The sequence below is a fragment of the Hydra viridissima genome, unplaced genomic scaffold (assembly GCF_058129835.1).
Source record: "Hydra viridissima isolate aposymbiotic clone 2 unplaced genomic scaffold, HvirCarnegie_v1 scaffold_6, whole genome shotgun sequence".
In the NCBI taxonomy this organism is placed as follows: domain Eukaryota; kingdom Metazoa; phylum Cnidaria; class Hydrozoa; order Anthoathecata; family Hydridae; genus Hydra; species Hydra viridissima.
The window spans coordinates 617598-632333 of NW_028324305.1; the positions used below are offsets into that span (position 1 = coordinate 617598).

A 14736-nucleotide genomic window follows, 5' to 3' on the forward strand; every position below is an offset into this window, starting at 1 on the left:
TCCAGAAATTTCCATTTACAAATCTAATCCATAACTTTCTTAAGTCATCATCTTTTGGAAAACTGAAAACTGGAACTACTTCACCACCTAGATAATTGGAGGTACAGCCAACAACACAGCATTTATTGGCGCTACTCGACTTTCTCCCCCCCCCCCCCCTAATTTTATGATTGATTCTGATAGAGAATTTTATGCTGATTAAGAATCGTATAAAAACATGGGTCTCAAAATCAATGGAAAGTGCTCTAATTCGAAGTCAAAGTTGTAAAAAATCCCACTAAAAACCCTAATATTCGCCATTTTGAAAATATTAAGTTAATGATCTTTTAGCTGACAAAAGCAAATTATTAATAGCATGGTTTTTACGTTAAAAAATTCGTTAAAGTATGTTTATCTTGCACAATTTTTTGTGGCAAAGAAAATAACCGTTTTTTGATTTATTAGAGAATAAACTATATTGCAAGTAATGTACTTTTGTAATAAAATTTAAAAAAGAATTTAACAGTTTTGTTTCCTAAAAGAAGAACTTTTGAAACTCAGTTCATTGTTGTTCTATCACATGTAAAATTTAGAAAACGTAACCTTCAAACCGTTTTTTTTAATAAAAAAAACCAGCGTACGATACAATAATAATTATTCATCAATTTTTCTACATTATCACATTCTACGTTCAACCTTTATTTGAAATCTTCAAATAATTTCATTTCGTTATAACACTTTCGTTACAATACTTTAAAAAAAATAATTATAAGGCTTATGGAAACCAGGTCTGTTTATTGCGCAATAAAACGGTAATTAATTTTCGTTAAAAATGAAAGCGTTTTGAAAAAAAATGGCGAATATTAGGGTTTTTAGTGGGAATTTTTACAACTTTGACTTCGAATTAGAGCACTTTCCATTAATTTTGAGACCCATGTTTTTATACGATTCTTAATCAGCATAAAATTCTCTATCAGAATCAATCATAAAATTAGGGGGGGGGGGGGGAGAAAGTCGAGTAGCGCCGCATTTATTAACCATAATTACTATCTATTTATAAAAAGAAGCTACAATCAAGTATATGAGGTTTAGTTGATGTGAAGATTTAGAAAACGCTGAAGTTTTTATCCTATGCCGGATATATTTATTTAAAAATTATAGCGCAATAATTAAAATATGTTAAGAAAGTTTGTCCATCCTACAGAATATACGTTTTTTAAACTAGCCTTCTATTTTTTTCCGATTTAAGCAAGAAAGAAGGCCGTGTATTTAAGTAGGCCATGTAGCAACTCTCTATGTTGAGCTCTAGCTCTTATATATCTATTTCTTGCATCTGGTCCAACTACTGACATGGATGCTACTGTCACTTGTTTTACAGCACGCTCGGTACTTTGAGTATGAATTTTATTAGGAGTTACTAGAGGTGTCAATCTTAGCAATACCAACTTATCTTTAGAGAATGAATAAGTAAAAACAGGTTCTTGTACTTCACCATTTTCCCATTTGACTAGCTCTTGAAGAGTAGTTGCTGCAAAGTTCAGCTTAGGTGTTTTTCTTGGTCTGATTCACATGTCTCCAAGGATATTATTACCCCTTTGTTCCAAAATTCGGTCAACTGCAAAGTTGAAGTCTTCTGCATTATTACTAGATAATAAAGAGATTAATAAACTTTCATGGTTTGCATACCAAGCGCCTAACTGGATGTAGGGAGTCACAATTTCTCTTACTATAACAGGTTGATTTCTAAGAATTCTCAATTGAGACAGAATGTGATTGGAAGCATCTTCAAGTCTGTCTTTAACTTTAATGTCAAAAAAAAAGTTTAAAGTAAAATTGTAAACAAAATAAGACAAGTAACTCAAGATTTTTCAAGTTCTGATCAGTTAAGTCATGTTTCCTTGTCTACATAAAGACTATTCTCATGCCAGTAGTGAGCCATCTGGCATGACTTAAGGGGCCACATTGAATTTCTCTAAGATTAGGTGGCAATACACCGATCTTAACTGCTTTAGATAACTTGTAGGTTTGTTTTTGATCTGTTGACATATTTTTTAGTATTGTTTCTGGAATGTCAACAAAGCTCTCTCCCTCTGGAAGAGCTTTAAGTTGAGGATTGTACTCCATTTTATTAACATCAGCAAGACATTTTCCCACAGGACCTACAAAGCCAGTACTACATGATGTTAGTCCATCAATTCCTTCTATTAGGTGACGCAAAAATAACTCATTTGAATGAAGCATGCATATGGCCCAGTGGCATTTGTGACCTAACAGCTTTTCAAGATGTGTAATAGCACCACCTTTCCAGCCGGTGTTAATTGAAGTACTACCAGCTCCAAGTACTAAACATGATTCAGTAAGATTATATTGTTGCAGCAAATTATAAACACCTTCAGAAATCTTTTTAGCTGGCTTATCTGAATGAGTATGAGCATTTGGAGTAAAATGACCAAGATATCGACCACCAGGTTTTATAGTTACAGTAATGTGTTGCTCTTTGATAATAATAGGATGTAGCTGTCCATTTGAATCACTTATCATCGCTCTTGTTGAATCTTTTCATCCATCAAAGTAAATGCCAATATTATCTGCTTTTGGAAGATTGAAATTGTCATTATTCTTTGCTACTACCATGATTTTTTTTCTTGCTCTTGTCAACTTAGAAGGATCACAAGCAAGGTAAGAGTATTCAGGGGTGAGAAATCCTGCTTCAATTAAATCTTGCAGATAACTTGTAGCAATTGCTGCAGTTGCAGCAGGTGAAATCCCAAACCTATAAAATAAAACTAGTTTATATCTATATTTATTAATTCTTGCTGCTCAACAAAATAATAATCTATATGATTACCTTATACCAGCCATTGCTGTGTTTTTTACTGACATAGTGTTTTTTCTTGACTTCTTTTCTAAAAATCGTGTTACAAGGAAAGCATAGACACCTAATTTATCCTTTAGAAGCCTTTTAACCAACAACTTAATTTCATTGTCTTGTTTTAAAGTAAAGTCTACATTAACTGGATTATAGTTGTCATTGAGAGAAATATCAGGAGAAATATTTTTTTGATATTCTTCATATAATTCTATATCTTGTTTTTCTGTGACCTAAAACCAAACTTTTACAAATATCATTTTGTTTTATATGTATGTGTGTGTGTGTGTGTGTGTGTGTGTGTGTGTGTGTGTGTGTGTGTGTGTGTCTATATATATATATATATATATATATATATATATATATATATATATATATATATATATATATATATATATATATATATATATATATATATATATATATATATATATATATATATATATATTGCTATATAAACAAAGAAAATATTTATTATTATGAAATTATATTTACCTCAAAGGATGCTTGATCAGCTTGTAGTTTTTTCATTCTTTTCTCATAAGCTTTTTTGTCACTGATTTTTCTCTTATATCTTTTTCTAAGTTTCGTTGTCTCAATCTTATCAGCATGTCCCATTTGCATGTCAGACTTTTCACCTGTCTTATTTCTTTGACTGTATAACCACCTGCGCTCCATAGCTGGAATTTTTTTAGAAAAAATACAGGTGCAATGTATATGTGCTTTACTTTTACAATTTTGGGGGGAAGAACATCCAGACAGATCATGTTCACACAGAAGTATCTTATGAGGACATGTTATGAGGTCCATTAGCTTATCTAACTTCAATATGAGTTCTCCTTTTACTTTTGTCTTAGTTCTTCCCTATGCAACGTTTTCTACTTTCTCCCAAAGGGTTTTAATTCTATAATAAAGTGATTTCTCACCAATAATAACTGGGCGCTACTGCTATTTCCTCCTCCCCCCCCCCCCTTCCTTTTTTTTTTTTTTTTTTGATTGATTATGATAAAGAATTTTATGCTGATTCAGAAAAATATAAAAACATGGACCTGAAAATTAACGGAAAGTGCTCAAATTCGAAGTCAAAGTTGTAAAAAATCCTACTAAAAACCCTTATGTTCGCCATTTTGAGAGTATTAGGTTAATGCAATGATATATATTAACTAGATGTCTAACTTCCGAAAAAAAGTGAAGCAAATTTTTTTTGCCACCAGCATATGATTGGATAATAACTCGTTTTGCCACCAGCATCAGATTGGTTAACAGATTTTTTACGGAAAAACGAATAGCAAAAATAAAACAAAACAAAAAAATATTTGTGTCAGTTAAATTAGAAAATGTTTAAAAAGTTAGTCAAATTGGAATGATTTTGTGAAATGCTTTAGTATTGGATAATTTTATAAATGTAGGTTAAAAGTAACGTCAGTTACTTTTAATTTTCTATTATAAAAAACAACTGCTAAGCTGGTAATTTTAGGTTAAAGGAAAAAGATTTTGAACCTTCGGAAAATATCAGAAGTATATTTATTTTAAATATTTATATATGAATGCCGAGACATAAAATTTATTTAGAGTTGTTCCAGATTATATCATATATAATATAATGTGAATATATATATATATGCATACATACATATATATATACGTATATATATATATATATATATATATATATATATATATATATATATATATATATATATATATATATATGTATATATATATATATATATATATATTTATATATCCAAATGATATTTTTTATGATAAAGTTTGGGATAATGTGTGTGCGTGTGTGTATGAATTTATAAAACAAGAAAGATATATTTTTAAAAATAATACTCTTTTTTTATTTAGAATAATAAATATGGTTAATAATTGCTCAGTCTACAACTGTAAAAGCAGATTTGATAAAAGTAGTTTAATTTCTTTTCACAGATTCCCTTTAAATGATGAAATTCTTTGTAAAAAATGGGCAACGGCAGCTAAATGTTTACAAATTACACCTAGTAAATATAGTAGAATCTGCAGTAAACATTTTAGGTTAGAAGATTTTGAGTGCCAAGAGAATGGGAAACGTGTTCTGAAAAAAAATATTGTGCCTTCAGTATTTGACTTCCATTTATTATTGAACAAAAATAACAAGCGAAATCAGCTATATAATGATGATACATCACACATTAAAAAAACATATTGTTCTATCTCGAATAAAGAGGTAACAGAGCCTGACCCTAACCCTGACCCTAACCCTGAAATTACAAATACTATTAAAAAAAAAAATACTTGAACAAAATTCTCCAAAAAAACTATTACTTAAAAAAAAGATTAAAATATTAAAACAAAAGCTTAAACGAAAAGATAACAAAATTGCTTCACTTAGCAAAGTTATTCAAAAATTAGAGAAGAAAAAAATTATTTCCATTGATGTTGCAGAATTACTTGAGAACAACTTCTCTGGGTTGACTAGAGAACTTTTGAAATCTGAATTAAAAAATAGAGGCAAAAAAAAAAGGGGTATAGATACTCTGAAGAAGTTGAAAAATTTGCCTTAACATTGCACTTTTATTCCCCAAGAGCATATGAATTTGTTAAATCTACATTCTCATTACCTGCCGTAAGCTCACTTTCAAACTGGACATCTTCTGTAGATTGTTCGCCTGGGTTTTTTGGAGATGTTTTCAAATTTTTACAAAATAAGACCTTTGAGGACTCATCATACAAAGAATGCGCATTAATATTTGATTCTATGCATATCAGGACTGCTCTGCGGTATGATAATGTTACTGGATCATATGAAGGTTTTGCTAGTTTTGGAAAAAATATTCTAGCATATGACCAAGATAAATTAGCAACAGAAGCACTTGTTTTTATGGTTGTCGGATTGAAAGGCCATTGGAAATGTCCTATAGGCTACATATTGTGTGATAAAATTTCCTCAACAGATTTAAGTTGCTTAATTAAAAATGCTTTAGATTTATGCGCTACTCATAACCTGAATGTTTGGAGTATAACATGTGATGGACTTATTTCCAACTTTAATGCTATGAAGAATCTTGGGTGTTCATTTGGAAGTAAAATTATAGAGATACATAGTAGTTTTCCCCATCCTGAATATGATCATCCTATATATTATATCCCTGATCCTTGTCATATGCTTAAATTAGCTCGAAACGCTCGGTATCATTGTTGATGAACAAAATCGATATATTAAGTGGGATCATATTAAAGCATTGCATAAACTGCAAGAAGAAGAAGGATTTAAGTTTGCAAATAAACTTGGCAATTACCACATTGACTTTCACAGACATAAAATGAATGTTAAAATTGCAGCTCAAACGCTAAGTGGTTCAGTTGCTGATGCTATAGAGTTTTTGATGGTTTCAGGTCATCCATCTTTTATTGATGCCCAAGGCACAATTAATTTTATTAGAACTTTAGACAAATTATTTGACTTGTTAAACTCTAAAAACCTTTTTGAAAAAGGATCGAAGAAACCTTTGTTTTTGAATGAAGCTCCAAAATGGGTTGAAACCATAGAAAAATCTGTAAATTACCTAGTTAACTTATCAGACCTATCTAAAATTCCTTTAATTAAACACAGAAGAAAGACATTTGTACTTGGTTTCATTGTAGCAGCCACAAGTGTTAGAGATTTATCCCTTAACCTTTTATCTAGACATGAGAATCCTTTTAAATTTATTTTAACATATAAAATGTCACAAGATCATGTTGAATTATTATTTGCTTGTATTCGCGGCAAAAATGGTTTCAATAACAATCCAGATGCACGCCAGTTAAAATCTGCTTTGAAAAGAATTTTATTAAGAAACTCTATCATAGGATCAAAATTTAGCAACTGCCTTACTTTTGACCAAAGATCTTCTGGCTCAATCTTTTTATTAAAGTGGAGTAAAAGGAGATCTCCTCTTGTTGAATATAATACAATATCTAGTGAGGATTCTAACTATTTTAAAGACCTTGCTGGTTGTCTTTCATCAGTCTCTACTTCAATTTATAAAGAAGCTATACTTGGATATATTGCAGGGTTTATTGTTAGAAAACTTTATAGTAAAATTACATGTCTGACTTGTGCCAATAGTTTAATTTCTCAGAAGACTTTGTCCACTGATCACGATTATTCTTTATTTTGCAGTTCATCATGGAAAAGCTTTATAACTTTTAAAAATCGAGGTGGTTTAATCTTTCCATCCTGTAGTGTTTTAAAGATTGTCGAAAAATGTGAGCATGTTTTTAAAGTTTTGGTGTGTGGGACAGACCCTCATAATTTGAAAATATCTTCTAGAAAAAATCTTAAAACCATTCTAGTTCACTTCATAAATCAAAAACTTGCAAATGACTCACTGTTTACTGAACTAAATATGCATGATTTAGAACATGAGATTTTGACTGAAGACATGCATTCTTCACAGCTTTTAAAAAAAATTATAGAGAAATATTTAACATTGCATCTTTACTCATATGGTCAGTTATACACTAGGAATGAATTGCATAAAGGAAAGATTGGATTACGTCAACAGTCCAATAAGCTTGTTTTGTTCAAAGGTTTATGAAAAATAACAATAGTAATATTTAATATTATTTGTATGCTATTTATGCCAAAAAAGAAAATTACTTCTTTAAAAAAATATATGATTACTGAAAATTCCTTAATTGTAACTGTAAACTGTAAGTTACAGTTTTTTTAACTAGTTAAAATTTTTTTATTGAAAACCTACATTAAAAATATATACCTATTTATATCAGCAACACTTTTGATTTCTTTCATAATGGAATATGTGTACTTTTATAACAATAACTCAAAGATTTTCAACAGGGTACTTTTAAGTTACAGTTGTAAAAGTCAAAAACATATTTTTTGCCAACATATATCTGTATTTGCGAAGTAAAAATGTAATATCTTTGTATTATATAATAACTTTTAACTTTCTTTATCTACTAACGCTTTTAAGTAGCTGTGTTTAAATAACAGTTTGTAAATATGTTAAATATTAATATGTCCAATGTTTAAAGTTAATCAACATCGCCAGAAATTTTTCTTCTTTGCTGCGGCTACCGGCTTAACAACCGTCAAAAACTTGCTTCACATTTTCTAACGGAATTTTTATGAAGTTAGATATCTAGTTTATATATATCATTGGGTTAATGATTTTTTAGCTGACAAAAGCAATAAATTTATAGCATGGTTTAAATTTATAACATCGTTAAAGTATGTTTAACTTGCGCGATTTTTTGTGGCAATTAAAATAGCCGTTTTTTGATTTATTAGGGAATAAACTATATTGCAAGTAATGTACTTTTGTAATGAATTTTAAAAAAGAATTCAACAGTTTTGTTTCCTAAAAGAAGAACTTTTGAAACTTAGTTCATAGTTGTTTTATCACATGTAAAATTTAGAAAATGTCACCTTTAAACCTTTTTTTTAATAAAAAAAACCAGCGTACAATACAATAATAATTATTCATCAATTTGCCTATATTTCTACATTCTACGTTCAACTTTTATTTAAAATCTTCCATTAATTTCATTTCGTTTATTACACTTTCGTTATAGCACTTTAAAATAATAATACTAAGGCTGATGAAAACCAGGTCTTTTTATGCGCAATGTAACGGTAATTAATTTTCGTTAAAAATGAAAGCGTTTTGAAAAAAAATGGCGAATATTAGGGTTTTTAGTGGGATTTTTTTCAACTTTGACTTCGAAATAGAGCATTTTCCATTCATTTTCTGGTCCATATTTTTGTACTTTTCTGAATCAGCATAAAATTCTTTATCATAATCAAAAATAAAAACAAAAAAAAAAAAGGGGGGGGGGGGGGAAACTACAGTAGCGCCTAATAACTGGCTGTTGAAACTTATCATTTGCTTTTCTCCATTGAGCAAGAACAAATGGAATCAGATCGCTAGCAAGATCTTTGTTAGAATATTTATTATGGTGTAGATTGCATGATTTATTATGGTGTAGATTGCTTTTTTGTTCTTTTAGTAATATCCCTTTTTGAATAAATGCTCTGTTTGTAGGTAGCTCACAAGGAATAAAATCTTTTCCAAGTCCAATAAAATCTGAATTTACAGTGGTGGATGATCTAGTCTTGACTTTCGACATTTATAAATATCTCGATTAAATAACTAATAACGAATAAAATAGTAACAGACTTCAATCTTGTATAAAGCTTTTATACAGCGGAGAGCCAAGTGAAAATATCTTTTAAAATTAATTCGGCGCTGCGCTTATTAGGAGAGTTTATTATATAAAAACGGATTTTGTTTATTCTATAATAATTTAAGTTTTTTTTATTTTAATAATGTGTAAATATGAAAATTTGGGTATCAAGACGTTTTCTGATCAAAAAGTGGTCCATAACAAACCTACCTTGAAATTTAATTTTACATAGTAATACACATTTTCTTAAGCTTGAATTTTATTTTTTTCAAAAACATATAAATCTCGCTGTACCCTATTGGGCATCCGCTGCCAATATCGTAGCAGTTGCTACGATATTGGCAGCGGATGCCCAATTGTTGAAAAAATATTGCCAGCGGATGCCCCTTGTTGAAAAAACTGATGATGTTTCTCTACAATCTTCTACTCCTAAGAAAACAAGAAGTGTTACCTCAAAAGACGGACCCTTGGCAACAACTCCAAGATCACAATCCAAAGTCGCCCAAACAAAAGGAAGGTATGGTTCAGCCGAATATTGGAAATCAATGTATGAAATGTCACAATCATTCATTGAGGAATTATATGAGGAATACCTCAGTTTAGCAGAAGTGCCTGGTTTACTTTCAGTAAACCGGGTTAAACCCAAGGAGGTTAATCAAACAAAAACAACAATGGTCACTAATGTGCGTAGATCTATGGAGGCTCAAAATGTGCTTTCAAAAGTGGTTTCTCTCGAAGGAGAAAACCAGAAAAAAATAGTGATTCAGAGGAGAAAAAGAAACACAAGCTCCAAGAAAAAGAACTGTTTTATCATTGCAAACTGCAATGCTCTTGTGTAGAAGAATGTCTTGCAAAATTTTTAAAAGAGTGTTCGCAACGTCATTCTATTCTTAAATCTGTATGTACTAAATGGCTTGTCACATTGATAACAAAAGCCAACAATGATTCTTCCTGCATCAGCAGCATCATCTTCTGATTCTTTAAAAAAAACACTCTATTTTGGTTCTGATTCAAATATTTTAAATCTTAATGACTCAGAGATAATTTTTTAGATGAAATGTTTGTTTATTGCATGTCTCTTTTTCAGATTATTTTATGGTATTCATATTTTTTTTGTCATTTTATGTTATTCAAAAAATATTTATTGCTGTTATTAAAGCTGTAATTAAATCTATACTTTTTTTTTATAAACCTTTATTAATTCTATACTTTTCTTACGATTTTTCATATTTCCTATTATTCAAAATTTACATTGTTGTTGTATTAAAAGCTTGATTTCCTATTTTAAATCAAGTGACCCCTTAAAAAAAACATCCATAGTACTGCGAAAAAAATACAAAAAAAACATTTTTAAGAGTTTGTAAATTAGTAAATATTACATAGGTGGATTAGAACAAATCTAACATTATCTATCTAATATGATAATTCCAAACTTAAAATTAAATTATTAAATAGTAGGAGGTCATAATCCATAAATTGAACCGTTTTTAACTTTGTAAAAGGATTTTAAAATTGTAAAAGAGGTAAACTTTTAATTAACTTGTCATCTAGGATGTTTAGAGATACTGATTCAATCATTGTTTAATAATCTCATTGACATTAGTGGAACCCAGAGCTGGAAGTTTGTATGTGTAGTGTTTAAGAGGGTATGTGTTTTTAAGGTAATTCTACCTTTATGTATTTGAAAAATTTCATTTCAGTCATACTTAAAAGATGTCAACTAGTTTTGCATGCAAAGATACAATTTTATCATTTGAAGATTTAAAATCAGTTATTAAGAAATATGAAGATTCTCATTTTGTGCAGTTGTGGGTTCGTGACGCCAAAACAATTGAAGCTGCTTGAAAAACTATTCCAAGAAAAGCTGCTATAATAGCTCCACAGATAAATTATTACTATAAAAAGTATTTTTGTATACATGGTGGAAGGAAATTTACAAATAAAGGCAATTGAAATAGTCAAACTTTGTTAGTACTTTTTTTATTTTATAACTTTGTTATTATTAATAAAGAACTTATTATAAATAAAGGCTTGAAAAAATAAATTGATAACTTATTTATGCATAGCAATTAAACAATGTTTTAATATAAATGTCTTATTTGATCAAAGGATAGCATATTTATTTCATAAAAAAATAACCGATTTATATGTTTATTATAGAACTTATAAGAAAGAGTGTCCATTCTTCTTAAGTTTTAAAGCATCAGAAGATGGTGGATGAATATATATCTGTGGAGCTATTACAGCAGCTTTTCTTGGAATGGTTTATCTAGCAGCTTCAATTGTTTTGGCGTCACGAACCCACAACTGCACAAAATGAGAATCTTCCTATTTCTTAATAACTGATTTTAAATCTTCAAATGATAAATATTTATCTTTGCATACAAAACTAGTTGACATCTTTTAAGTATGAATGAAATGAAATTTTTCAAATATATAGTTCAAATATTTTCCCAATGATTGGAATTTAAAATATATGAGATCGAAATTTGTTTTGGCACGTGACTTTTTCAATTAATAAACGGGCTTCCGGCACTAAAAGAAAATTTCGTTCGAGTGCCGACTTTCGGCACTCTTTCCACGGCCTATTAAAAATGTCCGTTCGAGCTGGTCGTTAATTAATTTTGGTTTTTTTGGGGGTTTCTTATCGTTTTAAGTTATTTTCCAATTTTTTACATTTTTCTGAGTATTTTAAAACTTAATTAACCTAATTATTAATAATTAACTTTTATTAAGTTAAATAAGTCTTAAATAAGTTTAATGTTTATTTTAATAATGATCTATTTAGATAATAAAAATTTATATAAGAAATGTCTAACGCAAACTATTTAAGACTCTGGCGAAGAAACCATGAAACCCAGTTGGAATTTTCTTACAAGAACTTTCACAAGTCGTGACAATAATTATAATTAGTGTCACGACTATTGTGAAGAGACCATTTTATTGGATTCACCATCCAATAAAGAAGAAGTTGAATTAGTTGAAATAGTTAAAGAAGAAATTAAAATAGTTAAAGGAAGACTGGATTTAAATGGCGAGGTTTCAGCCTCATCATTCATTTTTAGAGATGTAAATATCATTCCTGTTTTATCTAATATTTATTTTTTAATTACAACAATAAAATAATTGACAAGTAGTTAAAATTTATCTATCTGATTTTTTACTGGTATAAAAATGCATTTTTAAATAATCTTTTCACTCAGTTTTGAAGATATTGGTTAACCTAGGAAAATTAAGTTTCATTTTAATTTATTAATAAGTTTAAAAAGTCATTTATCTTTTCAATTTAATCAATTCTAATTCTTAATATTATTTATATAAATAAATTATTGCTTTTTGAGTTACTTTATTTTTATTTAATAATTTATCATAATGAAAGATGATTGTCTTTATATTTTAGATTTCGAATCAAAATTTCTCATTCTTTGGCTTCTCTTGTGGAGAAAAACAAAAAATGCTGTTGTACCTAGTCATTGGATAAAAGATGACAGAGTAATTTGGCCTGAAGGTGCGTTTGTAGAACGAAGTGCTACTAACTTGGATAAGTTAAATGAAACCTGGCCTTCATATAAGTTAGTCAAAATTAAATTCACTGCAGGTAAGATAGTTTACTTGTAAATAAGACTTCCTAACTATTTTGTATAATTAAAGCCATTACTTTGTAGGTATTTCACTGTTTAACATAAATGCAGCAAATTTCAAAAACAGTAAATCATTAGATTACTATGAATGGTGCAAAGATGTAGAAATGTCTACTACTGAACCTGACAGTGATGCTGAGCCTGTAATAAACCAATTAACAGGTAACATAAAGCTTAAAACAGTTTAAAGCTCATGTAACAGTTTTCATTTAACAGCGAAACTATTTTTTGTATATTTATTATTAAAATAAAAGATATGTATTCTTTATCCTATTTTTCACTGTATTTGTTTTATTTTATTTAGCAAATAAAATAAAACAAAAAATTGACCTCCCTAGACCTTTTAAAAAGACAATGGAAAACAAAACAAAGTCAAAAACTAAAAAAAGCAAATCTGGTGAGAATTATTCATTTGAGATTTATTAAAGTACAAAAGGATTCTTAAAAATATTGTTGCACTGAAGTGCAAGAATATTTTCATGAATTCTTTTGTACTTTTTAATTAATTAAAGTGCAACAATATATATATATATATATATATATATATATATATATATATATATATATATATATATATATATATATATATATATATATATATATATATATATATATATATGTATATATATAGTGATAAACTTAATATTTTAGAAAAAACAATTGTTTGCTTGAATATAGTTATTTACTTGTTAATGTTATAGTCTTAGTTTTTTATTATAAATTGACTTAAATTGTTTATCATATTATTATCTTTATTTGTTTTAGTTAAAACAGTTATCAGTTATTATTAATAAAAATATTTTTCTGGCGTAAATTACCAGCATTAGTTTTTTTTTATGCTAGTTCTAATACATATTTTTCAGAAGATTGATCATTGTTTTCATTTGTTTTTATATATAAAAAAAAAATTTATTTAAGAAATATTAAAAATAGGATAAATATTTATCCTTTTTTGAATTTTTCTAATAAATATCTAAGATATAAAATTTCTAAGCACTGCTATTAAAATATATTTTTGCATATTTAGACTGACAACAGACAATGTTTTGTCAGAATACAGCATAAATGGTTTAAAGAAAAAGAAAATATTTAAAGAGCTTGTAAATCTATGTAATGCAATCACCGGTATCGACCTTACCTTATTATTGTATTTAATTAACTTATGTTTAAAAATTTTTTTTTTTTTTTTGATGCACTGATTTTGTTGATGAATTTTTTCTTTATCTATTTAATAGATGCTGTTTTAAAGTCTTATAAAAACGTGACAAAAGCAGAAGCAATGCAACTTATTGGGACAATAACCAAACATTCTTCCAAACGATTGAAGAGAAAATCCTCTAATATTAATTGACAATAATTAAATTTTAATATAGTTAAATGTTGTATTTTTGAAATTTATAATCCTTTTTAAATTTGTAATTCTTTATGTCTCTCTGTCTCTCTATGACTAGATAGAATCATATCGAATTCGATTGCTATATGCAATTTGTTAAATAAAGGGCTTGAAAAAATATCAAAAACTTTGTAAAGACTTTCTCTTGAGAAAATTTTTTTCGTCTCTACATATTTACATAGATTCTTAGAATCTATGTAAAGATGATAAGTAACCTTAGAGTCTGTACATCTATTAATAGATGTACAGACTCTAAGTTTATTTAATTAGTAGAGTCTGTACATCTATTAATAGATGTGCAGACTCTACTAATAGATGTACAGACGTAAAAAGACGTCTAAAGGACGTCTTTTTCAGACGTCTGAAAAAGACGTCCCCAAGACTTTCACCTGAGACCGACTAAGGTCTCTGACCGACTGGACGTCCTATAGACGTCCTTAGGACGTCATTGTGCTCGCTTGGTACAGTCTTTTAAAAGACGTCTTCAAGACGTCTTACAAATACGGTACAGTCTTTTAAGACGTCTTCAAGACGTTTTACGAAGACGCGCAATTTTTCTCGATGATACAGTCTTTTAAAAGAAGTCTTCAAGATGTCTTGAAGACGTCATTCGAAGAAAAGACCATTTAAAGACATGAATAAGACGTCTTATGTTTGCTGGGGTGAGTTAG

General features: G+C 28.6%; 1 protein-coding gene and 2 pseudogenes across 1 annotated transcript; 2 read left to right on the top strand and 1 right to left on the bottom strand.

Annotated features, from left to right (window-relative positions):
- Positions 1-2008: 2008 nt before the first annotated feature.
- LOC149886513 (uncharacterized) lies at positions 2009-3526 on the bottom strand (annotated as a pseudogene).
- Positions 3527-9411: 5885 nt separating this feature from the next.
- On the top strand, positions 9412-10083 carry LOC149886514 (uncharacterized; annotated as a pseudogene).
- Positions 10084-12403: 2320 nt separating this feature from the next.
- Positions 12404-14088, top strand: LOC149886515 (uncharacterized). Its single transcript, XM_090090501.1, has 5 exons — positions 12404-12629; positions 12697-12834; positions 13011-13069; positions 13700-13797; positions 13908-14088. Exons 1-4 carry the CDS (start codon positions 12404-12406, stop codon positions 13763-13765), a joined length of 489 nt encoding a protein of 162 aa, XP_089946627.1. The 3' UTR covers positions 13766-13797; positions 13908-14088.
- The last annotated feature ends 648 nt before the right edge of the window (positions 14089-14736 follow it).

What these genes read in the sequence shown, in the direction of transcription:
- LOC149886515 (XM_090090501.1), top strand. Translation starts at nt 12,404, where the DNA reads ATGAAAGATGATTGTCTTTATATTTTAGATTTCGAATCAAAATTTCTC. An exon ending in TGTAATAAACCAATTAACAG is followed by an intron (nt 12,835 to 13,010) that starts GTAACATAAAGC and finishes TGACCTCCCTAG; the next exon opens with ACCTTTTAAAAAGACAATGG. An exon ending in AACTAAAAAAAGCAAATCTG is followed by an intron (nt 13,070 to 13,699) that starts GTGAGAATTATT and finishes TTGCATATTTAG; the next exon opens with ACTGACAACAGACAATGTTT.